Source organism: Mytilus galloprovincialis, chromosome 2, assembly GCF_965363235.1.
Source record: "Mytilus galloprovincialis chromosome 2, xbMytGall1.hap1.1, whole genome shotgun sequence".
Classification (NCBI taxonomy): domain Eukaryota; kingdom Metazoa; phylum Mollusca; class Bivalvia; order Mytilida; family Mytilidae; genus Mytilus; species Mytilus galloprovincialis.
Window position 1 is genome coordinate 87,796,897 of NC_134839.1, and position 27,565 is coordinate 87,824,461.

The window sequence follows — 27,565 nt, forward strand, 5'->3', positions numbered from 1 at the left end:
TTTTTCAAATCTTAATTTTTAATTTCGTTCATGTGGATCATGATAAATGATGAATTAGATGAAGACGAATATTGAATATTTGCATATTAAAAACAGCAAATTGAATTATATGCAAAAAATACAATAATTACTTTACACACAATTTTTCAATATTTCTTTATATTTCTTTTTTAATTTTTATGACAATCTATTTATGAAACCACAATTTCAAACAAAAATATACTTTTTCAAGGCATAAGTAATTAAATTGTGAAACTATTTCTTAGCTTTTAAAAACAATGTTAGCAAATTAGTTTTTGAAGCTACACTTCAAATTTTATATCTAGAATCTAATAGATATTCTTATATCCTACATGGCAGATATAACAAAGTCATAAAAATTCATGAATATGAATGGTTGCCTTATTTAGGGATTGACACACTTATCTTGCATCATAGCATGTGCATCATAGTTGCTGTGATAGAATGCATACAATAAACAACTTAATATATTTTAGTAATTTTCAAGTAACTTTCAATGATCAATATTAAAGAGGGACTAGCTGTCAAATTCATCTTCACCAATTTTAATCAAATTCTCATATTTGATTTATTTAAACAATGTAGAACATTTATCCAAACTATTTAAAGTTTTAAATAAGTAATTAACAGGGCAAAGGCATGAAATTACGTAGCTTTGTTTCCTGTGTAATTTGATATGGACGCCATCTAATAAACTATCACGTTGACCTCTAAAGTTTTTGATGACCATATAAGCGATGTAAACACAAATATAGATATAAATAGATTAAGCAAACCCGTGATGTTGGATTTTTCTAGGTCCATTTAATTTCATATTTTAAATGAAAAATAAATTTTATCATCGTTTTTACCTGGAAAAGAATTATTATTTGTAAATCGAATCAGTCAATCAAATAATTTACCTTTGTTTCACTTTCAATGTTGACATTCTTTTCTTTTAAATGATTTTAAACATACAATTACGTGTTATCCATCTCAAGCTAAGGGGTTCAATTGAAGTTCACATGAACACAGATTCAATGAGGTCAAATTATTCACTTGTAAGTGAATAATTAATAATCAATGTTTTTTGGCTCATTTTGACAAAATTGAACCATACTGGCTGCTAAAAGCGAGTTATTATTTCACTGTTTGCATTTCATTAGTGATTGAGAAAAAAAAATGATATATTAGAATTTTTATATATCTTGTAGCTTTTAACTACCATAAATACAATCCAGATATGTTATAAGCTTTTTGCTCAAATTTCACATTCATTTTATTTTATGTTGGTATACTTAAAAATTGAGTTTTTGATCATATTTCAATAACATTGACTAAAAATATTAAAATTTCCAACAGTAAATAATATTTTTATTCCCATCTTGATTTTTTGCGTTTCTTATTATCTATTGGCTCTTCCAGTCCACCACCAATTTTTGTTGGAACTCCATCTATGGAAGCTTGTACAAAATTAGCCTTGAACTGTGCCTGAAAAAACATTTAAGATAGATTTATACTAAGATGTATGTAAAATAAAAATAATAAAATTCATTACAGCAAGAAAAATTAAAAATTCATAGCAACAACTCTTGCATTTTTATCTCTGTCATCCTACCATACAAATAATGATCTTATGCCAAGGATTGTGTAACCTGTCTTACATGCATTAACTATTGCATTGTTACAGCCTGAGAGACATTTGAGTTGATTCAGTGATCAAAATACCCATCAGAAAGCAAACATTATGATTCTGACAGTATAAGTTGAAAAGAATAGAGAATGATTTTTGTTTCAAATTTTTACGAAACCCAAATATTGAATAATAATAATTTTAGATGTTTTTGTTCAACTTTGTAAAAAGAGGCATAAAAAAATTATACAGTCCTGTAACACTTTAATTTGGCCTCCTTCATTTTGTCCTTTGGATCCATGTACACACCTTCTGTGATGGACCTCAGTAAGAGATCAAATGTGCATGTGCTAAGCATAGTAGGTAATTGAAAAGAATGTCTAATTAAAAAGTGAACTATGTAAGCCAGTAGGAAGACCAGTTTTGTTGATAGATCCAGCTCACAAAAAAGCATCATTTATGTGCATTGTATTTTATCTATGATATGAAGTCAAACAAACCTAGGCAAATTGTCATTATACTGTTGCACATGCCAACCTCAAAATCAATCTTTGTCTACTTATATATACATGTATTTTTATATTACAATATGAGGGTCATATCCTAATCATCTTGGCACACTTTAAAGGTAACATTGATAGTTAAATAAATTGAAACTTTATAACTTTTATATAAATTATTTATTGTTTCCTATTGATCTTTGCAATTCTAATATGTGTTTTAATATACTCACTCCAAATGCTTGTTTCATGGCAGCTATTCTCTCAGATGATGTACTTGCAGAACTACCAATACCTCGAAAACTACTTAAACTTGTCGAATCCTGAGTTCTGGTACTCTGAAATAGTTAAAAGTCTAAATTTTACTTTTAACAAATTGATGCTGTAATTTTTTTTTCTATCTTAAATAGGATCACCACCCTATATAATTAACCAGTCTCCCTTAAAATTATGGTTTTTTAAAGTAAAAACCTTGTTTATGATAAATCTGTACTTACCTGTCTGAAAAACATTTGCAATTACCCCTTGGTAACCCCTTGCAATCGCTAACTTTTAAATTATCTCCCTTTCACGATCTCCCGAATAGAAGATCACTTTACCTGAGGCGGAAATAACTATATACATTATATAAAACTTAACTTCCTCAGGTGGGGAGGTGGGCAGGGTCAGACAGGTAAGTACAGATTTATCATAAACAAGGTTTTTACTTTAAAAAACCATAGTTTATATCAAAATCTGTACTTACCTGTCTGAAAAACATTTGCAAAGAATTTGCAGCATAAACCTAAAGGTGGTGGGTAAGAGGAAGAAAGTAACTAGTAAATAAAAAATATCTACCTTAATACTTCTTCTGTCTTCTGTTAGCCGGATGCAAAATTGCAGCTTTTGCAAACCGAGATTCCAAATCTGGTACATCCTTCAAGTAATATGAGGTGAATGTTGTCTCATTTGACCAATGAGCCGCTCTTAAAATTTCTTGAGAGGAAAGTCCATTGAATAAAGCCCAAGAAGTTGAGAGTTTTCTTGTATCATGAGCTCTCACAAACTGAAGTGTGTCTGTATCTGCATGTTCATATGCATATTTAACCGTGTTCACAATCCATCGTGCAATGGAATTCTTAGAAGCCTCTACATGATGATTCTTTTGATATGTTACAAAGAGTCTTTGTGATTTGCGCAAAACTTCAGTTCTTTTAATATAAGCTAGTAGTGCTCTACAAGGGCACAGCAGTAAATCGTTTGGATCTGTAGCATAGTTTTCAAATTTGGGAATGAATACTGGTTCCCATGGTTTATTCAAAGTTTGAGTTTTAGCAAGAAATTGCATATTTGGCAACAACCGTATACCTCTTTGCTCTTTCCTGAAATGTTTGTCATTAATAGTGAAACTGTGTAATTCACTGACTCTTGCAGCAGAAGCTTATGCCATAAGAAAAACTGTCTTTAAGGTTAAATATTTCAATTCTGCTTCTTCTAGTGGTTCAAAAGGTGTCTTTGTCAACACTAGCAAAACCAACGGCAAATCCCAATTTGGCGCCAACTGCCTTATTGGTGGATTAATGTTGTACAATCCTTTAATTAAATTACGCAAATCCATGTTAATAGAAATTCTATCTTTAGATGAATGTATTAAAGCTATTGCTGACTTGTAACCAGCTAAAGTGCTTGGCTTACAATTCTTTACAGTATGTAAGAACATAAGAAATTCAGCTATTTCTGGCACAGTTGCCGTACTGGGATTGATACTCCGTTCTTGACACCAGCTGTCAAATAGCTTGAGTCTTGCATTATAAACTGTCTGTGTTGATTGTTTTCGTGCATTGGAAATAATTGAAGCAATTTTTGGTGAAAATCCTTTTGCAGTGTAAGATCTTTTGACACTTTCCAAGCTACAAGATTTAGAACACTTGGATTTGGATGAAAAATTCCATTTTGACTTAATAGATTTTGTTGTACAGGCAGTTGTATTGGAAAGTCTATTAACAGGTTGAGAAGTTGACTGTACCACGACTGTCTCGGCCACATTGGCGCTATCAGTAAAATTACACAGTCCTCTTTCTGTATTTTTTGTAATACTCTGTTTAGAATGATCGGTGGCGGGAATGCATAAGCAAATAGATTTGTCCATTTCATTGACAGTGCATCTATTGACACTGCTGTTTCTTCCGGCCAAGGAGAGCAAAACACTGGCAGCTTCTTGTTCATTGAAGTCGCAAACAGATCTATTACTGGTGTTCCTAGCTGAAGGAACAACAAATTCACTATTGTCATATTTAATGCCCATTCTGTCAAACGAATGGTCATTTTCCCCCTTGACAGGGCATCTGCTATAATATTCTTTTTTCCCGGAATATGAACAGCTTGGATTTTGACATTGTGATTTATACACCATTTCAAAAGATCCCATGCCAAGTAACAAAGGTCTGGGGATCGCGTACCTCCCTGTTTGTTCAGATAACTGACGACAGTTGCATTGTCTGTTCTCACTAGCACACTTTTGAATTGTACTTTTATCAGAAATGTTTGCAGTGCTAAACTGCACAGCTTTGAGTTCTAGTCAATTGACGTGTTTTACTTTGTACTGAGGCGACCAAACACCTGCTATCTGATAATTGTTTATATGAGCTCCCCATCCCGACTGTGACGCATCTGTCACTAGAGTCACCTGAGCGGATTCCTGTTCTAATAGCACTCCCTTGAAAAAATTCCTTCGGTTTAGCCACCAGAATAGATGTTCCTGGAGTGGTTGATACAGTGGAATCAAATGATTTAGACTGTGTAGAGCTGGTCTCCACCAAGCTAGAAGATAAAGCTGAAGTGGTCTCATGTGCAGTCGGGCCCATGGAACTAAATCCATGCATAAAGCCATTAGACCAAGTAGTCTCAACATTACACGTGCCTCTACTGTTTGTGAATTTAGGAATATTTGAATCATCTGACTTATATTTTTGAATCTCTCTAGAGACGGAAACACAAGACCTTCTTTTAAGTGAATCACTGCTCCTAGATACTCTATTATTTGAGTCAGAACTAAACAAGATTTTTTTACATTGATTATCAAACCCAGATTTTTCAACAATTCTTGAGTGTATTGTAATTGTTTTGTCAGCTTTACTTTGCTGCTGTTTTTTAACATCCAATCGTCCAGGTACATAAATATGTGAATCATTTGTTTTCGCAGAAACGCACCTACTACTGCCATCACTTTTGTGAAAATCCTTGGAGCCGATCGTAGACCGAATGGTAGAGCTCGGTATTGATACTTTTTTCCCAAAATGCTGAAGCGGAGAAATTTTCTGTAATGTTTGTGAATGGGTATATGGAAATATGCATCTTGCAAATCCAGTTTTACTGCCCAGTCCCCAATTTTCAGACTTTTTAGAATCGATCGGAGGGTTTCCATTTTGAAGTGATGAGGTATGACAAACTGGTTTAGTGGTTTTAAATTTAGAATTGGTATGAGACCTCCTTGTCTTTTTGGTACCATGAATATTGTACTGTAATAACCCTGATTTTCTGCACTTGTCGCGACAGGCTCTATAGCATGTTTTTCTAACAAACAATTTACCTCTTCTAATATAGAAGACCTTTTTGTACCTACTCTGGGTACAACTGTCTCTTTTACTCCTGTAAAAGCTGGAAGACTTATGAAATCTAAAATTAAACCGTTCTTCACTATCTGAAGTACTAACTTGTCCTGAGTAATTTGAAACCACTGACTGTGGTAATGTAACAACCGTGCTCCTACCTGGAGACTTACCGCAGACAAATAATTGTTTATTTCTTGAAATTTTTCTGGGAGGAATTTTTCCATAAAAAAGATCCTTTTCCTCCTTGTTTTGCTGGCAAGGCACGAAAATTAGACGAAGTGTCAGTGCCACGACGGTCATTAAAATCCTGCTTATCATATCTTGATGTTTTTGCAGGTTTGTTGTAGGATACATTAGAAGTTTCTTGAGATTTTCTTTTTCTAGATCCTTCATCAAATTTTTGCCCTCCAGGAACAAATGAAGAACGATAAACGTTTTGTGTTTCTTTAGCATCTCTTATATTTTCAGCTGAGGAATGCAAAGTATCAAAATATTTACCACCAAAAAGTTGTGCGCCATTCAAAGGTAAATTCAACAATTTAGCTGATGTGGCTTTGCTAGTAAAATCAACATTTTTTAAGAAAATTTTTCTTCTGTTTATAACAGAATTAGCAACTATACGTGAAGTCATATCTGCCATAGACTTGAAACATGCTACTAAAGCTGAACATGCTTCTACCCTGTCTTCCTCTGAATCAGCAACATCAATATAGCTTGCTATCAAAGAGCCATATGAAACACTTCTTAACAATGTCCTAGCTGAGTTGTCAACCTTTTTAAATTCAGCATCCATTTCCTTATAGAAGGAAGGTAAAGAGTGTGAAAACTTTTTACGGTCTACAAAACCTTTTTTCTTATTGCCCATAGTAGATGACAAACCCTCCTCAATATTATCATCAAGCCTTGGAGGGGAACAAAATTCTGTGAAATCTTTTTTCGACACCATAAAAGCCTTATCATCTCTAAGACGAACTGATCTATTTTTAAGTCTACCAGACATAGCTTCCTTTTCAACATTCTTGAAAACTTCAACTGTAGTACCCTCTAAAGGTAATTTTAAATTAGTTGATTTACTTGAATTGCCAGGATTTAGTCTTGAAGGCAAATAGGAAGTTCTGACTGAATCTACTTCAGTCTCCTCTGAACAATCTATTTTTAATTTGGTTGTCAATTTATGGAGAAAATTATTCCATTGAACTGGATCGGTAGATCCTGGTGCTCCTTCACTAAACAGAGAAAAGTCTTTTTCATGAGAATGTTGTGACTGAGAGTGGGCATCATTATTATTTTCATCAGAAATAGCTGAACCACCCATACTTATTTCATCCTCGATTTCATGGGAAACAACAGAAATCTGATCATCAGATGGCATAAATTTACTATAGTGGGCCCTTGGCCTAGACAAAGATTGACTCTTCGAAATTTCACATTTCGAGTCAATGGAAGCATGCATTGCATCACTTGCAATAAGGCCTTGTTGTGGTAACAACTTTTTCAATTACATTTGCACTTGATCTGCTATAAATTTGTTAAATTCAACTGCTTCAAAATGTACTCCCGTACCTAGAGTTTCACGATCATCTGCATTATGATCAGTTCGAACTTTTGATAGTTTGTCATGCTTTGCCTGCGACGCCAATTCACTCAGCTTTGCCGTTTCAAGTTTCCTGCCTGCCTCCTGCACAGAAGGGTTAACGGCACTTGAAGAAAGAGAAAGCTTCGACCTCGCTTTCTCCAACATTTTATCAACTAGCAATCGCTTCTCGTCATCCCATTCCCGGCAAATATTGCACGGGAAAGCCTTGTGACAAATACGATGTCTATAGCATTCCTCATGCGTATCTAACACGTTCATACGTGAGGTACACTTTACACAGTTCTTATACTTGTCTTCCATCGCTTCCAATTCACTCGATGTCTATTCTTACCTAATATAATAATAACGATTGCTTTTAAACCAAATATGATCAGGCTGTAGCCATTTTCGCTGAAGGTAAAGTGATCTTCTATTCGGGAGATCGTGAAAGGGAGATAATTTAAAAGTTAGCGATTGCAAGGGGTTACCAAGGGGTAATTGCAAATGTTTTTCAGACAGGTAAGTACAGATTTTGATATAAACTATGTACAGATTAAAATTATATAAGGGGAGTTTATATGAGGTGGGTTATCACTACATTTATCTAAAATAATGTGGAACTTTTTTAAATTATTTTTATGTCCCACCTAAGGCATTATGTTTTTCGGTCTGTGTGTTCATTCATTTGTCCATTCAACTGTTTGTTTGTCCCTCTGTCTGTTACGCTTCAGGTTAAAGTTTTTGGTCAAGAAAGTTATTGATGAAGTTGTAGTTTAATCAACTTGAAACTAAGTACACATGTTCCCTATGATATGATCTTTCTAACTTTAATGACAAATTAGAGTTTTCACCCAAATTTCACAGTCTATTGAACTAAAAGTGTGAAAAGTGTGAGTAGGGCACTATGAACAAATTCTTGTTTTAGCACCCTCCCTTGCTTCATTTTAAACTTAAGCTGTAAGAACCACATAATGTATTTAAATATCACTTACAAAGTATGAATGAAATCTACTTATTAAGTCCTATCATATTGTACAGTTACAATTTGTTTTCAATCAGGACTTCCTTAAAGATTTTTATCTAATATTTCTGACAATTGACTTATTAATAAACTTACATTTTCAGCTCCAAGACCAGGCCTTTCTTTCATACCAAGTCCTTTTCCTGTTTGAAGTTTGAATTTTTTTCCTTTCTCATGTTTGAATCTACTCTTCTTGAACCAGGTACTTTTATTTGCAATGTCAATAAGGGGTTTAGGAACAAATTGGCTGGCAACTTCTAAATGCCTTACTAAACTACCAGCAAAGTCTTTATCTTTCTCTGTTACCAAGGTGTAAGCAAAACCTTTTTCTCCTGAAATTTTCAAAATCAAATATGTTTTTATATCTTTGATTTATCAAATATCAAGAAATCTTTATAAAAGGCACTTTTAAAATTTATAAATATCTTAGATTCTCCAGTTTTTATGTGGTTGGAATGGAAATCCTTCCATTTATAAATTACAAAAAAAACATAGTTATTAACAATGTAAGTTATAAAAGAGGAAACATAAGTAACATAACTGGAATATAACATTGTGTCAAAAGAACAACATTTCAGTTCTATAACTAGGCAGTAGATAGAAGTTGTTCTGAAAATAGCTTAAGATAAAATGACAGCCATTTTAAAACACCTTAAATCACAAAATTATTACATTTCATTCTTAAAAACTTACAAATATATAATACCTCTAACCTTTCTACAACCTTTTTTTTTCAAGTTAAATCGATCCTGCTGCTGCCTTTCCTAGTTTCACTTTTTCGGTTGACTTTCTTTTTAATCACAGAACATGCTAAGCTTATTATTAACTGAACAAACAGCATTATAAATAAGTATTAGACACTCTCACCATTTATATATGTGCCTGTTGTTAAACTAGAGTTACTTTTTCAAAGAAATAAACTTTTTTACAGAAAACTCTTGTAAAACTTTACCTGCTCTGCCAGTTCTACCAATACGATGAGTATGAGTGTCTATATCTCTGGCTACGTCATAATTAACTACTGTCTTAATGGAAGGAATATCTAAACCTCGAGCTGGAATAAAAATGCACAATTATGGCTCAAGTACCTGATATCTATGGCTTGAATAATAAAAAAGACCTTACATATCAATTAATTATACATTTGACTATAAGTATAATTAAAGGAATTAGAAAAGCATTCTAATCATAAGTAGCAAAATATGCCATAAATTGTTTTTTTTTACATAAATGCTGTCTATCTTTAATATTCATAAACTAGAGGCACTAATGTACAGTTTCTTGATATCTTCTATAGTTTTTGTCAAAAACACAAAAACTTAACATTTTTAACATTGTCATTAAGGGAAAATAACTCATGTAAGAACACAATTGACAAAATCATCTGCATGTATGCTAACCTATAAATAATATCTTTTATTATTTTATTATACTAAAAATCTCTGTAGTATTTGTGTTATAACAGTTTTGCAATATAGATTCTTTATCACTGATTTTCAATCCTTGTTAAAAGTAAGTGCCATGCACACAGTTTAATGTCAATACATAAAATCTAAAATTAATAATAATCTTTAAAATAATTAAGTGGCCTAAAATGATTTTATTTACATACCAGCAACATCAGTGGCTACCATAACTGGTAGTTCTTTCTTTTTAAATGTTGTTATCACTTCATTTCTTTCCTGTTGTGTCATATCACCATGTAATAAACCAACTGATAAAAGAAAGTTACATGTAGATTCTAACAATACATTCAGTGAGATTCCTATGATACATGTGTACAATGATCTATCATTGCTTTCTACACCATTTGGTCTCTGGTGGAGAGTTGTCTGATTGGCCATCATATCAAATCTCCTTATTCTTATGTAAATTGAGTTGATACATTTCAGATTTTTTTAATTTTTAAAATAAACCAGGGTTGAAAAGTAGAAACTGTTTTTAAAATGATTATAGACCAGACACAAATATTTAAGGAATGTGAGTATAAAAATGGAAATTTCATAGACCTGATAATCCAAATGAGGTGCAAATAAAACAAGATAACTAAAAAACAAAAAAAAATTCATTTCTATTTAAAATAAGAAATTATTTGTTTTGGAACTCATTGGATGAGTAATTTGGTCATTGCTCTAATTTCTTATTCTTTCTGTACTATTACTTAAACACAAACATCTTGGCAACGTAAACATTTATCTCCCCCTGAAACTGTGTTTCAACCTTTATACACTTTCTACTGTAATTTGAATATCTATATTGAAATTTTCATAGAAGAAAATGTATTTCATGGTATCCTGTAGTATTTTTAAAACTTGCTTTTAAAGAAGCAACAACTTTTTTATAGAGAATTTTTTCGGGTTGTATTGATTGTTGGGTTTAGCTATAGGAACTTGGTACTTCTTCATGACTTACTTTTAAAATCTCTGGCTTTTAAATTTGTTGTTAATTCTTCTGCATTTTTCTTCCTGGTCACAAATATCAATACGCTGCCCACTGAAAATAATGTGTCATATCATATAAGTTAATCTCTCAATGACCAACTTTTCCTGGTGTAAACATTGCTTGCATCATACTTGAAATGAACAATTAAAAACTTTATGATAAAATATGCACATATATGATATAGTTATATGTAACTTTAACATTTTGCCTTTAATCTGGCTGATTGATATTATGCAAATCACCCTACTGCTAAAAAATAAAAAATTTCAATGGTTATAAAGCATGTCTTCAATTTTACAGTGTCTGTAGCTTGAGTTCTGTAAATATAGACAATGTAATTTCCAAAAGCAAATCCCTTTATGAGAAAAATTGTGTCATTTTTACTATGAAGTATCATAAAAAATTATATCGTAGAAAGAAAAATTGGTATGCACTACTATTTTACACTACATAAATCTATGCCACATATTTTAAACTTTTAAATGTCCCAAACTTCTAAGAGTTTAAACTGATACTAAAACTCTGTACTACCCTTCCCTTGACTGGGTCTTCCTCATAATTCAATTGTGCCACTATCCATGTGTTTTGATACTGGTAATATTTATACTGGTAATATTTACAAGTTATGAGATGAAACAGACATCAAATCTGGCAACCAGTGTGTAACAAAAAACAAAATATCTATGAATATTATACATTTCCCCAAAGGAGCTAGCTTTGTGAAACTGCTGTATTTAAAAAGTGCAACCGTTTACACTATTAATGAACATTGGAGAGAGAAAAAGCTATCTTAAACAGCTATTAATCCTTGAAACAAAACTATAAAGAAAGAGAACATACTGCTAGTAAATTCAACAAGTCTTTTTATCAGCCAGGTCCATTTTGCAGGTCCAACTGGTAAAACTTCTACAATTTGTGTGATATCTTCATTAGCCTATAAAAATATATATATCAAAAATAAATAAAAGGAAAGTTTGGGAATATGTCAATGAGACAGTAGAACAGTGGAACACTAATAAAAATCTTGAGGGGGACAAAGTCTTCAATATGTCAATGAGACAGTAGATCAGCGGAACACTAATAATCAAAGAGCTGATAGCTCTGAAGTGGAAGAAGGTGAATAAAAGGTAACTTGAATTACCATAAAAGCAGCCCCACTTACCCAGGCTGCTTTGTTCCATTATCGTTAAAATGTATTTTTTTTCTTCAAACAAGAAAAGGTCATAAGTACATGGATTTCCCATCTGTACAATAATTTTCTATGTTCAGTGGACTATAAATAAAAAAAAATTATAAATTATTTTAGCAATCTAGACCTCCTTTCAAGGATACCTTTTATTAGTCTAGTTGCACATATTGTATGTTGACTACTCTTCAGTGATAAACAAATTTATGATATAAACTTCAATTTAATCCTTGAAAGGAGGTCTAGATTGCTAAAATAATTTATTTGTCCAAAATCATTTAAATTCATTTAATCAACATCCTTTTATGATTATTTGATTAAAATATTAATCATTTATAGTCTTTTTACAATTTACATTTTTAAAAGCAAAATAACTGAAAACAGGATAAAACAAAGGGAAGTAACAAAAAAGTATTTCAATATTCCCAATACACATCGTTTTGATAACACAACGGCAGTAAGCCGGAGGTAAACATCGTTGATTACTAGTATGTTTGACACCCAAGCTGTCAAGTGAAGCCATATAATTATACATCTTCTTTGATGTTCAGGTAAAATTTAACACAGGTGTCAATTACACCCGTACTGTAGTAAGAAATGATCAAATATGGCGTCTGAAAATTTTCATTCATGAAATATTTCATACACGGGAGTTTTTTCTCCTAAACTGGAGGACGGGAGGAGACCCCTGAAAACGGGAGTTTGTTCTCCCGTCGGGAGGTTCACATGTATGTTACGAAGGGCATCTAATTCACATGACAAAGGAAAACCATGAATAAACACAACACTTTATATATCCTTTTTATTTATATAAAAACAAAATCTTCTTGTCTGCAGGATTGCAAATTCGTAACTTCAAGGGCGAACTTGTAAACAGGGCGAGTTGTCCCGATACCAAATTCACGCATGCGTAATACAAATATTTACAGTTGAAACATCCTGTTACAAGTAAACAAATAACGTTCATGTGGATGAGATGAAATCTAATAATTTACATAAATAAAAGGGTCATATTTACGATAGTGATTGTTTTACAATCATAATTTACAAATTAAATGATTCAGATGCCTAATCATGTGTAAAAATCGGTGTCAGGAATCTTAAGTTGTTTTGAAATTGTAATACACGAAATGAATGCGGCATACGGAGACTCAATGCCAAGGGTCGGCCCCTTAAGTCTTCAGAAGACTTGACGTCTTCTTCCACTAAAAATCTTGAGGGGGACAAAGTCTTCAACAATAGACAAATGAGTCTACAATATGTCAATGAGACAGTAGAACAGCGGAACACTAATACAAATCTTAAAGGGGACAAAGTCTTCAACAATAGACAAATGAGTCTACAATATGTCAATGAGACAGTAAAACAGTGGAACTAATACAAATCTTAAGGGGGACAAAGTCTTCAATATGTCAATGAGACAGTAGATCAGTGGAAACTTATAAAAATCTTGAGGGGGACACAGTCTTCAACAATAGACAAATGAGTCTACAATACGTCAAAGAAACAGTAGAACAGTGGAACACTAATAAAAATCTTGAGGGGACAAAGTCTTTAACAATAGACAATGAGTCTACAATATGTCAGTGACCACTCAATAATTATTGTTTTAATACAATTGTATAATGTGACCTTGAACATCTCCCATCTCTAAATATACTCACCTCACCAGCTTCGCCTTGTACAACTCTACATGGATCTATTAATATATCCCTGGCTAATTTTTCTACCCTCTTTCTGAATGTTGCACTGAAAAGTAAAGCTGAAACAATAGGGGTTACTAAGGTGTGTACGGTCCTGAAATAGGAAATACCATATCATAATTCAAAATAGCTTTTTACATTATTTACAATGTTTACTGCTGATGATGTCTGGTACTCTTGTATGTATGTATAGCCCATTCCTTGCAGGTTTTGAAATGACTTTTAATATCACCTTGTATTCACTGTTTTGTATGTTCACCTGGTTTGTAATTACATGAACAACACAATGGATGCCACATATGGAGCAGGATCAGCTTACCCTTGGGGAGCACCTGTCACTTACCCTGTTTTAAGTAGGTTTTAGTTGCCATTTCTTTTGTTTTATAGATTGCAGTTTTTATACTATCATTTGTCTTTTCATCATTTTTTGGCTTTGTTTGCAAGGCAATGGCATTGTCGTTTTTTCCTTTTCTTCCCTAATGAGTTTGAATGCCTGTTTTGTATTTTTTACCTCTCTTTTTCTACACACCATTTTCATCCTTGTATTTTGAACGTAACACACCCCTCATGACAGATGTATCTCTACTAACTACGAGTCTCATCTTCATTTTAAGTCCAGTTTTGAAATGGCCTTTCGAAAATCATTTTTACAACTAAGTCTCTAATAAATGCATTATGTGGATTTTCTTTGAAGTGGACTGAACAAAAAATGTGAATAGCTTAACTTCTTGATTTGAGTGTCTGTATATGTAAGTTACTGTTAATAGTACAATGCATGAAAATAAAAGCTTTGTCAATGAATAAAGCTTACTGCATAACAAACATAAGTCTATAGTAAAGAGGTTGTTGTTGGCTTTTGCCTGTCATATTTGCTTTTTGTGTATTTTGTTAAAAATTAGGCTGTCATTTTTTCATTTGAATCATTTCATATTTTTTATGACGGGGTCTTTTATAGCTTACAATACAGTATAGGATTTTCTGATCTTCTCACTGTACAGGGGCTATAATTGTTTACATCCACTTCATTTGAACTCTTGTGGATAGTTATCTCATTGGTAAACATATCACATCTTCTTATATTCATATAAAGCCATGCTTGCTACATAACTTCATGCTTTAAAACTTCATGTTAGTCTAATTTGTTATCCTGTCTTCACTATCCATTTCTTACTGTAAACAGGGAAATTTTCACATTACTGGTACATGCAGTTTTATTTTTGCAACTTACACAGTAAAAATTATTACACAAAAATAAAACTACAACAAACATTTCAAAGAAAGCTGATTCATATGACAAAGACTGTGCATTATGCATTCAGATTTGAAAAATAGAGTAGTGTGAAATTCCCTGTTTTTAGTATAATGAATGATACTCACTCTGCCTGTCTGGTCTGACATGGCCAGCTATGGATCTTACTTGGGGTTCTGTAATAAATACATGAAACAATTGTAATTTGTTATGTTTGTCACTTAAATCTGGGTAAATAACAATACAAGTTTTTTTCTTAATTCAAGCAGGTGAGTTGTAACATATTATTCATTTGTCAAGTATTCAATTTAATATCTAATCAACGATTGTGACTGCAATATGTTCTGGCTTATTCTCCAATGTCAAATCATATAAATGTTTCAACATTATAGCTTATAGAAATCAGCAAAAGAATCATGTACTCATCTTTTTGGTGTGTTAAATTTGGCATTGTGGGTATTTAATAAACCAAAATATGATTACAACTATACAATGTAATATCCTAATTTATGGTATTATAAGTGTATATCCTAATGAGTTCATACCAAAACCCATATTAAACATTATATCAGTCACAATGTAAATACATACCGAAGCCAATACCACACATTTTATCTGCCTCCTAATAAATAAATGTACATATCAAAGCCGCTGAATATTATAAGCCTCATAATGAATACATACTAAAGACCATATTGCTTCATAGTGAATACATAACAGAGCCCATATCAAACATTCTATCTGCTTCATAGTTAATACATACCAGAGCCCATATCAAACATTCTATCTGCTTCATAGTTAATACATACCAGAGCCCATATCAAACATTCTATCTGCCTCATAGTTAATACATAACAAAGCCCATATCATACACACCATCTGCTTCATAGTGAATACATACCAAAGCCCATATCAAACATTCTATCTGCTTCATAGTGAATACATACCAAAGCCCATATCAAACATTCTATCTGCTTCATCAAATACAAGATATGTAACACGCTGAAGATTTGTTGCCTTCTTTTTTATCAGATCTATTAATCTTCCCTAAGAAAAAAATATTTAAAGTTACAGTCAAACCTGATTAAACCGGACCCTGAATAAACCGGTTTCCTGTCCATTCCGGCCGAAAATGAAAGTCCCAATTTTTCCCCTTCAAAGTCTTTGTTAAAATACCCCTATAAACCGGACCCTGTGTATTCCAAATTCCGGTCTAATTATGAAGTTCCAATACTCTTAATTACATTAATTATTACCTGTCAAAACCGGTTTGTCTAATTAATTTCAATGATCGATATGCAATCAAAACATATTTGTTTATACAATATGGCTTTTCAGGTAATCAATTAGCCAGGTGTTAAACTTTGAACTTACAATCGTACAGTAGTGAGCTGTATTATTTATTAAAACATTATAAACGTGTCAATTAAACGAAAAGACACAACGAATATATCTCGGAGTGAATTTACGTTGTAACTTGGATAAACAAATTTAAATCGTGGAGTAAGAAATTTACATCGTGATTGAAGTCCCGGATTCCCTGTTGTGAACCCCTAAACAAATGACCTTGATAAAGAAAGCACCCGGATGACAACAATCAATGGGTTTGTACGATGTACTACAACGTTTCGATAGTGATGAAATTACGTTTGATAATATTCTGGCTTATTCATCGGCCATTCCAACATTTCAAATTAATGATCATGGAAGTAAATCGAAACTCTCGTCTGACAATCCAAAAAACTGGAGCATTATGATGCAAATGCAAACAATGATAAAGGAAGTGAAGTATTTTAATTTATCAGATATAATTTACAATCAGAGAGAACTTTTACATGCAAAATATCGGACGTCACAAGTCATTAACTTCCGGTCAAAACGAAAACCTGAATAAACCGGCTCACCGTCCAAACCAGCCCTTTTTCATAGTCCCGTAGCCGACCGGTTTATACAGGTTTTACTGTATATATAATACTTTTATGAAAAATGCTCCTATTATTCTGTAAAATTTAGTCTGTTTGATTTTCAATGATGCAAAATTTAGAATGTTCTTCAATTGTAAGTCTGATCATGATATTACTTGTTGCATATATTTGAAATGCTTTGTCCTTTCAAAATACAAAAATTTATAAAACATTTTACCCAACTGCAGAGAAATTCTCCCTTCAATTAATCAACTAGTAAAATATCACTACAGAAACAGTTTATACTTTTTCATAGTATATAGATTGAATAATAAATTACTGTGAAATTTAAAGGTCAGCATGCCTTATAAGGTTAAAATTTATAAGTCCTTCAATAATTTAGAAGCTGACAAGTTTGTTAGGGATAGTATGACTATTTAGATGTTTGACTTAAAGGATATTATAATAAGTTAGGTATAATTACAGGAGTAGCCACAATAATTTCTGCCCCTGCTTGACAACCTTTAGTCTGTTCCCACATACTTCCTCCACCATAGGCACACACCACTTGTATATTGTATCCTTTACCAAATTTCTTCACTTCTGTGTAAATCTAATAAAAAGAATAAATAGTCATCATTGCACTCGTCATAAGGGATTATAATACTGTGGAAGTATAAATCTACAAAATGTACATACTTTAAATTTAGAATTTAAGACATACGTTAATTATTGTGAATAATTAAAAACCTCAATCACTTACTACGGAACAAATACAATATCTTCATATTTTTTTGAGAAATCAAAATGTGAGTTTTAATTATTGGAATGTTTATTCTGTTTCATTCTTTTCTAAAAAAAAAAAATAACATTGGATTTATATATGAATTTTATACAGGACCGAAGTATTTTTTTGAAATTTGTAAAACAAACAATGTTTAGAAGGTGAAAAGACGGGAAGATCCTTTGGAAAAGTCTTCCAAATCAAAAAGCATCCAGGAAAATCATTTTTTTATTTCTATAAACCCCTTGTATTAAGAGATAAATATAATATTGTACAATGTAGTATATAAGGGTGAATTCTGCAACTGAGAAAAAGTAGGTAAAACTGTTATATCCAAGGAGATATTTAAAACTAAATCAGAAAAAAATTATACTACTGTTAATTCAGAAATTATTGTGATGTTTTTATTATTATCAAAAATGTGACAGGGTTATAATCGCAATAATTTAATCTTGCATTTTGAATTTTTTTATATGAATTCAACAGGACTTTTTTCAATATCTCAAAATTAAAAATGCATTTTAGTCAAATATAACAAAATTGCAATAACAAATGCATGCAAAAATTTCTGAATTTACAGTTAATGTACAACAAGTGGGTATTCTAACGTCTTTTGGTATGTATAACGGGCACATTTATACTCTGGGTCAAGTTTCTTGTAAGAATCGTTCATTTCTTGTAAGTTGCCTGGGTTATTCATTAATGCATTGATAATTTTAAATATTTATATTTATACTAATGATAACTATTAAAGGTAGTAAAACATTTCTCTTGCAATACCTAAACTTTGAGAAGTAAATTACTGGAAATTGACTTATCATTTGACAACACTGTCTCTCTTTTTCTGAAGGACATAATTCAAATAGTACCTGTTGTGATAATTCTCTTGTAGGTGCCAGTATTAATCCTATAGGACCATCTCCAGGTTCTAATTCTCTCTGTAAAAGAACACATCTAATTATCCATATTTCCAGTTAAATTACCGGTAGTATAAAGAAATCATGCCTAAACAACTCTTACTTTTGATCTCATCAGGGTCAAATTTCACTTAAATGACATGCATGTAGTTAGATAAATGTATAAAAATGTATTGTAGCCTATATCTGAACTCTTTTTTCTTTTCTTTCTTGTATTTAATAAAAATTTCTGGATATAACATCCTTCGTGATAAATCTATGTTTAATTTCCTAGCGAGCAACACCAACAAAATTGTCCATTTAGATTTCCGATGTTGTTTAAAATTCATGATGTTGCAATTTCAATTGTGATGTCAATCACATGCAGCCCATGTTTTATTGGAATTAGAAAATGGCTTTGTATCAAAAGCTAAAGAAGAACATCATATTAGAATGATTTTTTTTCAACAATCTTCCTAGCTCTTTTATAATTTGATATATTTTATAAACCAGATTCCAAGAAAAAATCTTACATATGATGATGACCTGGAGTATTAGATGAGACTGTTAGCTGTTTTAGAAAGAATATGTTTTTAAAGTCTGTAAAAGAGGGACGAAAGATACCAAAGGGACAGTCAAACTCATAAATCTAAAACAAACTGACAACGCCATGGCTAATAAAGGGCTGCGCTTAGGCGCATGATACGCCCGTTGCTCTTTTAACTTGTCTTTTATGCTTTAAATGAATTTATATGATCAACTAGAAATAGTGTGAGCCCTGTCAAATACCCCCCCCCCCCCCCTCCCAAATAATAAATAAAAATGCACAAAAAAATTGGCACTATTAAGGCTACCTCAAATTTAACTAAGTTTGTTTTCTTAATTTTTCATCCATACATAAAATTTTGTGAAAGTGTTAGTTATTGTCCCAAAATTGGAAAAATCCCCCCCTTTTTAACCATAAAAATTCATAACACGGAAATGTAAAATCTGAAATTTATAAAAATTGAAAGGGAGCTTACATTAATAGATATAAACAATTCACCAAAGTTTCATGGACATTGGTGAAAGCCTTTTTGAGTTATTGTCTCAAGTGTTAAAAATCAACCTTTTTTTATGAATAAAGCCCCATAAATCCAAAACTTAAAATCTGAAATTTATAAAAATTGAAAGGGAGCTTACATCAATAGATATAAAAAATTCACCAAAGTTTCATGGACATTGGTGAAAGCCTTTTTGAGTAATTGTCCGAAGTGTTAAAAATCCCCCTTTATTTATGAATAAATCCCCATAAATCCAAAACTTAAAATCTGAAATTAAAAAAAAACGAAAGGGAGCTTACATCAACAGATATAAACAATTCACCAAAGTTTCATGGACATTGGTGAAAGCCTTTTTGAGTAATTGTCCGAAGTGTTGAAAATCCCCCCTTTTTTATGAATAAAGCCCCATAAATCCAAAACTTAAAATCTGAAATTTAAAAAAAACGAAAGGGAGCTTACGTCAATAGATATAAACAATTCACCAAAGTTTCATGGACATTGGTGAAAGCCTTTTTGAGTTATTGTCCGAAGTGTTGAAAATTCCCCCTTTTTTTATGAATAAAGCCCCATAAATCCAAAACTTAAAATCTGAAATTAAAAAAAAACAAAAGGGAGCTTACATCAATAGATATAAACAATTCACTTAAGTTTCATGGAAATTGATGAAGGTGTTTTTGAGTTATTGTCCGAAGTGTGGACGACGGACGGACGGACGGACAGACGGACGGACGGACGGACGGACAGACGGACGGACGGACAACGGTATACCATAATACGTCCCGTCCCGGGCGTATAAAAATGAAAAAGACAAACAGAAAAACAATAGTACACATGACACAACATAGAAAACTAAAGAATAAACAATACGAACCCCACCAAAAACTAGGGGTGATCTCAGGTGCTCCGGAAGGGTAAGCAGATCCTGCTCCACATGTGGCACCCGTCGTGTTGCTTATGTGATTACAAATCCGGTAAATAGTCTAATTCGGTAGGTCACATTCATGAAAGGGAAGGGGATTGTAGTTACGACGTAAGGAACATATCCGATATCATTTGTGAAACGGTTATTCCATAACGGTCAACCAACTCGTGATGGCGTCCGTAAAATTTACGAAGGGATGATTTCAACTTCACCATTTGGAACTCTTGGTTTAATAGCTTCCTTGTGAGCAGTAACCCTCTATCAAGAAAATCATGATAGGAAATGCAAGCACAGGAATATCGTATCAATTGGGAGATATATACCCTGTATGCAGGTGCTGCTGGAATGTTGCTACTTAGAAATGGAAAGTTCACAATTGGAAAGCTGAAATCATCTCTTTTGTCGTAAAGTTTTGTTTTCAACCGACCCTCATTGTCAATTTCTAGATGTAAGTCAAGATATGAAGCCGACTTAACTGTATCTGTAGTATCCTTTATCTCCAATTCGATGGGATAGATGCGTTCCACATAGTCACCAAATTTTGAATTGTTTAGTGAAAGAACGTCATCTATATAGCGGAAAGTAGAGTTAAAGGATATTGCTAACTTCTTATCTTTCATCCTAAGAAGTTCCTGCATGAATTCAGCCTCATAATAATAAAGAAACAAGTCGGCAAGTAGAGGGGCACCATTTGTTCCCATTGGGATGCCGACAGTCTGTTGAAAAATACGTCCTCCAAACGTTACAAATATGTTGTCAATGAAGAAATCAAGCATCTTGATAATATCGGTTTCAGAGAATTTTTTGTTTGAATCAGAGTGATTCTTTACAAAGTATGATTTATCCCTCCCTAAGACAAGATACTTGTATCTACGTTGGCCATTCTTTTTTATGAAGCAAAGTAATACCAACTCTTTCAATTTGTCTTTTAGTTTGGAATGTGGAATACTTGTGTAAAGAGTAGAAAAGTCAAATGTTTTAATACTGTTACAAGATGAAAGAGAGTTAGATTGTATGTACTCTAAAAGATCTTTGGAATTTTTAAGTATCCACATCTGATTCACGCCACCTCTAGAATAGGCAGTTTCACAATAACTTTGAAGCCCGTCTTTGATTGCTGATAAAATTGATGTTAATAATTTAGAAAGAGGTTTCGTGGAGCACTCATGGTATATAGTCATATTGTTTCTATAATTAAAACATTTTATTTATAAAATATAATTAATATTGTACCTGAAGCATTATATGTATGAGCATCGGCCAAAGATAAGCTGCTGTTTTACCACTTCCTGTCTTGGCTATACCTATTATATCTCTACCATTCAATCCTATTGGTACCCCCTGAAACAAAAATATTCTTACAGAACAGTCATAAATTATTGTATAACACTGTCAAGGAAATTATTTTTCGAGTGTGAATCATATTCAAGATATAGAAAACAAAAATCAAGTTGGTTCATATAATAAGTTTTATTTATCTGTTTACTAGTCTTGAAAAATTTGTCAAAAAATGTTTTTTTGTTGTAACTATTTTAAAATTTAGTTCTAACAGTAAATTGTTATAATTTTGAATCATGTTACAACTAGTTACGAAAAGAAAATATATCTGAAGTACTTTTTAACATTACAGGACTTATTCTTTTTTATACATAGTTTTGAATATTTTTTCTTTTTTGCCAAGTTAGCATATATTTTTTTACAATATACCCAACCTGTGATTGTATTGGTGTTGGTTGTGTATATTCTAATTTCCTTATTACGGCCATCAATGCTTCATCAAAATTAAAGTGAGCAAAACTGCATACTGGTTTTGGGACAGAAAATCCTGACACCTGTAAAGGAAATAAATAAAGTATATACCGGTAAAAAAAAATCAGCCAGTCTAACTGTCCTGCATTTAAAAAAAATATTATATTACTTTATGGTAATTACCACTAAACTGCAAAAACTTCTTTAGCACATATCATTGCTAATAATTTCAGTTCTGTAGAAATATTTCCTCAGCTTTTCATTCAAAAATGAAAATTTTAATATTTCAATACTTAAAATAACAAAAATGTTTTTCTCACAGGTGAAAACTGTTTAAAGGGGCACTAGCTGTTAAATTCATGTTCACCGATTTGACTCAAATTCTAATATTTGATCTAAGACAAATTATAACAAGTCTAATATAAACAATTTATCGGCATGGGGTAGAGAACATGTAGTTTCGTTTCGTGTGTATTTTAGACTAGACGCCATCTAATTAACTATCCAGTAGGTCCAAATACCTAGGATGACTACATAAGTGATATAAACATAAATATTGATACAAATAGATGATAAGGCAAACTGGTATAAATAGATTTATCTAGGTTTGTTTAATTTCATATTACGGACTAAAATTATCATCATTTTTACCTACCGGTATATAAATATGATTTTTTGTGGATTGAATTAGTCAATTAAATGATTCACCTTTGTTTCACTTTCAATGTTGACATTTTCTTCCTTCAAATAACTATACACACACAAATCACATGTTATCTCTAGCTTAGGGGTTAAATTGAAGTTCACATGAATACGGATAAATGAGGTTGAATTATTCACTTGCAAGTGAATAATACAATACATTATCAATGTTTCTTCGCTTATCATGACAAAATTGAACCATTGTGGCTGCTAAAAGCCAATTATTATTACACTTTTAAACTTTCATTAATGATTGAACAAAAAAAATTATATTTTAGATTTTTTCTATATCTAGTAGCTTGTGCCCTTTAAAACCAGATGGAAAATCAATCTAAAACACACAATATATTTGAAATCAATCATTGCTGATTACTTTACAAAATCTTACCCTGATATCAAGTTTCTTTCTTAACTCTGCGACCTGTGCATCAGTTAATTTAGAAACTTCTTCATGTTCTTCATAAAAATTCTTCTCAAAATCTTCATAATCTATTTCTGAATGATCTATGGGTGGTAAAGGATCGATCATCTGAAGTAAATGAGAATTAAATGGTTTATACCAATGACTAATTTCTGTTCATCATAAAATTTCTAGTTATAAGATTTTCTCATTCTATCAAAATATGTAAACACATGTATATAGATCACACTAAATGATAAGTTTTGTGTCTCAAAACCAAACCATAGAATGAGAACAAATCCATGTATATTATTTGCTATATGTGAATATTTATTAGTCCTTTTTAAAGTTGAAAAGGTGACAAATAACCAAAACTTTGCTGAGAGATTATCTTTGTATTGAAATTTTCTGGCTTTTCATTCTTGTCAATTTAATAATTTTTGTTACTCCTGCTTAGGTTGTTTATTTTAGTGTTTGATTTGGTATTCACTATTTATTTTCTTGTGTCACCTTATGTTTGAGAATTGGATTTCCATCTTCATCATATTCCACGTCATCATCCTCATCCTGGATCACACCAGCATTAGGATTCTCCTCCATATATCGGAAGAATGCTTCTTGAACATCCTCCTGTTCTATGTCATCTCGGATTTCCCTAAAATAAACATCAATAATATTGCATTGCTGAGAATTTTTAGTGTCAGTATGAGGGTATTTGGTAAATAAATCATTCATTTATGCAGAACTCGCAAATTTGTCTAGATTCCTAAAACATGTCTGATTACCATGACAAAAGTTGAATGCCATCAATTTGTCTGAGAAAAGGATAATTCCACATCCTCATTTAATGTACCAGTAGCTGAATGTGTAGTGTACAAAATTAAAGGAAATTTGTTTCCACAACCTACTATTCCACCATTTTACAATTGACACCAAAAATTAAATGTTACTTTATTTTAATGGTAATTTCTGGCATCCGTGTCAATAGTGTAAGAATTCTTTTTTTCTTTGAAAAGCATGTCTAAATTTCTATATGTTTTATCACAAGCACTTTCATAAATCATCATAATGGATATATATATGTTTGGATTGCAATTATAAGTGCATTTTTATAGACTAAGGAAAAAATATTTTTCAAACAATCTTTGTCTGATCTTTTTTCTGCAATTTCCTTTCTTTTTTGGAAAATTGTTGTTATAGTTCTAAATGCTATTCAAAGTCAAATAAGCTTTTTTTAATTTGATGTAAACTTTTTTAAATACTGTAAACCAACTAATTTTTGGGAGAGATTTATTGTTGCGACTTTCGCGATTAGAAAAATAACACACATATAAATTGTTGTGAACATGTAAAAGTTTGATCTTTGCTGATTTAACTACATTAAGTAAATTTGAAAATCACAAATTTAATTGCTGTGAAATGGGCTGGAAAAGGCAAAATAAAGTTTCCACGAAAATAAGTAGTTTTACAGTTGTTTTAATATGATCAAAACTAACTTTTCTTGCTTCTTGTGTTTAGGCTTGGGTACTTCACCTGTCTGTTCATGAACTTCTTTCTGCAAGTTTAATACATTGTATATATCAATTATATAATCAACAATAAAAGCTGATATTAAAGTGTATGTAGACATGATTTCAATTGTAGCAGATAAGGCACATTAAGTTTGCTTTTGGTAACTGCAAACATTCTTTAATATACTATATATTATATACTTTTATATTGTTTGCATGACATTGTGCATTTGTTTTCCATAATGCTTTTAATAATAAACTTAAGACTACATTTTTTTTGGTCTGGTTTGTGAAGGAATTTTTCTGGGGCATCAGGGTTAGGCCTTTTTTTTTGGGGTTGGATTTTTGGATCAAACCTCTCAGGATTAGGTAATTAAAGACTAATTTTAGGAATCTGGGAAGCTTGGTTTATATTTCAAACCATTGTGAACATCTTTTGTCCAATAACAATTGGGAGATAGCAGATTTTCAATGGGTTCCAATTTCATCCTTACCTTGAATGTATTTAATTGATGAGATTCTGAGCTGACAGTTTGATAGACACTGTTCTATCATTGAAAATAGTATATAGTAGCTATTTCTGGTATAGTGTTCATGCATGGACCCTCTGCTAGGTCCCTTGTTCACCACAAATAATGAGAGTAGTGTAAGGGACGAAAAAATCAATGAAGGATAAAAAACTATGTGAATTAAGTTTTTTATTCTACATTGAACTTTTGATGTCATCCCTAAGGAATAGGTCAACAGAGTAATCTAATAATTTTACTTTTATTCACAATGTATGGTTGATAATTAAATTTTACTTTCAATCACAATGTATGGTTGATAATTAAAATTTACTTTCAGTCACAATGTATGGTTGATAATTAAAATTTACTTTCAGTCACCAGGTATGGTTGATAATTACCTCAATATCAGCCATAAAGGCATCCAATGGATCATCACTGTCACTGTCATCTTTCTTTTTGCTATCAGCCCCTGGACTCCCTGGGGCAGGTTGATATTCTAAATTTTCTTCTTCATCTTCCTGGTCAAAATATCTAAAATTTTCCAAATGTATACAATAACAGGAATGTGTCTATGGTACACTAATACCCCACTGGCACTAATTTTCTATGTTCAGTGGACTGTGAAATTGGGGTCAAAACTCTAATTTGGCATTAATAATTAGAAAGATCATATCATAGAGAACATGTGTACAAAGTTTATAATTGATTGGACTTCAACTTCATCAAAAACTAGCTTGATCAAAAACTTTATTCTGATGCAGCAGGACAGATGTACAAACCGACAGATGAAATCACACACCAGAAAAATCAAGAAGAAGACAATGAGGCAAAAAAGAATTAAATGCAATTGAAAATCTCCCTGTTTTAACCTATTTTTTAAATAAATAAAATTAATAATCTGACTCACTACCATTGCAGAACCAAAGTATCAAGAAAATGAATCCAATATCAACAATTTTAATAACCATAGAAGATTTATTATAATACATTATTAATAATGCAGATACTTACTCATCTTCATTATTTGCCCTCTTTTTACCAAGATTTGTATGATATCCAAATGATCTACCAGGCATAGACTTAGATGATGTATTCTGTGGGGCCATACCCAGACCAGCCAAGTCGGAACCAATGCTGTGCTCATCTTTCTTACTATTACCTACTGAAAAACTTTGAAAACCAAAGCCTTTGTTTTTTCCTTCACCCCCTTTATGGTACATTTTGTTCTGAAATATAGACATATTACATTTTCTATAGAACAAATATGTAAGAATTTCAAATGCATTTCACAAGCATGTTTTTTTTAAAAACATTTTTCTGTACCTACATGTACATGTACCTATCCTTATCATTCAGGATGGGACAAATGGCCATAAAAATATCTTTCTATACTCCAGCTATATTCAGTATTCTTAATTTTTAAGCTTAAATTAAAGTTAAGGGGATAGTCTATATACCTCAACATTTACAGAATACTTTACTTCTTACATGTGTTAACCTCTATATATATTGAAGAACATAAACAGGCATATGCTTAAACAATTTATAAGTTATAATTGAGTGTGCTACAGACATAAAAGTATCTAGGTCTAGGCTACTGGCTTCCTGGTTTGGCATTAAAGGAATTCAACAACCTCATTGCCCTTGGGAAAGGAAAAGGAATTGTAATTTCTGGGTGATAATATCGAAAGACTGTTCAAAATTATGCTTGGATCTTCTTTCTTGTAGTGTTGGTCAGGTTAGATATGCATGATCTCCTTTGCACACTTTCTAGTTGCTGTATGGTTGGTGAACGGGTCCCAAAGCTCTTAGGTGCTTATGTTCTTTTTGGCTATTTGCGGACTATAGGTTTGTTGGGGAGAGCTGGAGATTAATCATTTCTTTGGAGGAAGGCCCTGGTTTAATTAGCCTTTATAGCTATGCTCGCTATGTGTGTGTATGCCTAGGTACGAGTATTTTGCCAAGTCAACTAATTTCTGAATTTTTAAATGAATTTTAAAAAGGGTTACAATTCTTGACAAATGGTATACACACCGTTCTCTTTATAAACAAATTAGTATGTATGATTTGCTTGTAGCAATAAATCCGCTAAAAGGTGAAAAGGGTAAGTTTGAAATACTATTTATTTAACCTGTACACTCCTTGGTGTGTGCTGTTTTCTCGTAGCAAATGTAAGAAAATAGAATAATAAAAATCTTCAAAAGGGAATAATGATTATTTCTCCTTCAAACGAAAGAGCTCATTG

At 32.0% G+C, this 27,565-nt stretch overlaps 1 protein-coding gene across 3 annotated transcripts; it reads right to left on the reverse strand.

Moving 5' to 3' along the window:
* LOC143064744 (ATP-dependent RNA helicase DDX42-like) lies at positions 1 to 27,565 on the reverse strand. 3 transcript variants are annotated; one of them, XM_076237815.1, is made up of 20 exons: positions 27,452 to 27,565; positions 26,332 to 26,546; positions 25,719 to 25,851; positions 24,797 to 24,855; positions 23,811 to 23,955; positions 23,289 to 23,429; positions 22,162 to 22,281; positions 21,683 to 21,790; positions 18,458 to 18,526; positions 17,289 to 17,417; positions 15,848 to 15,947; positions 15,029 to 15,076; positions 13,613 to 13,710; positions 11,603 to 11,696; positions 10,733 to 10,813; positions 9,933 to 10,034; positions 9,273 to 9,374; positions 8,417 to 8,652; positions 2,367 to 2,471; positions 1 to 1,491 (listed from the first exon to the last, which is right to left on the reverse strand). In XM_076237815.1, exons 2-20 carry the CDS (start codon positions 26,538 to 26,540, stop codon positions 1,375 to 1,377), a joined length of 2,196 nt encoding a protein of 731 aa, XP_076093930.1. In that variant the 5' UTR covers positions 26,541 to 26,546; positions 27,452 to 27,565; the 3' UTR covers positions 1 to 1,374. The 3 variants fall into 3 exon arrangements, with proteins under 3 accessions (XP_076093930.1, XP_076093932.1, XP_076093931.1); XM_076237817.1 differs by having other exon boundaries at positions 27,440 to 27,538; XM_076237816.1 differs by having other exon boundaries at positions 27,355 to 27,499.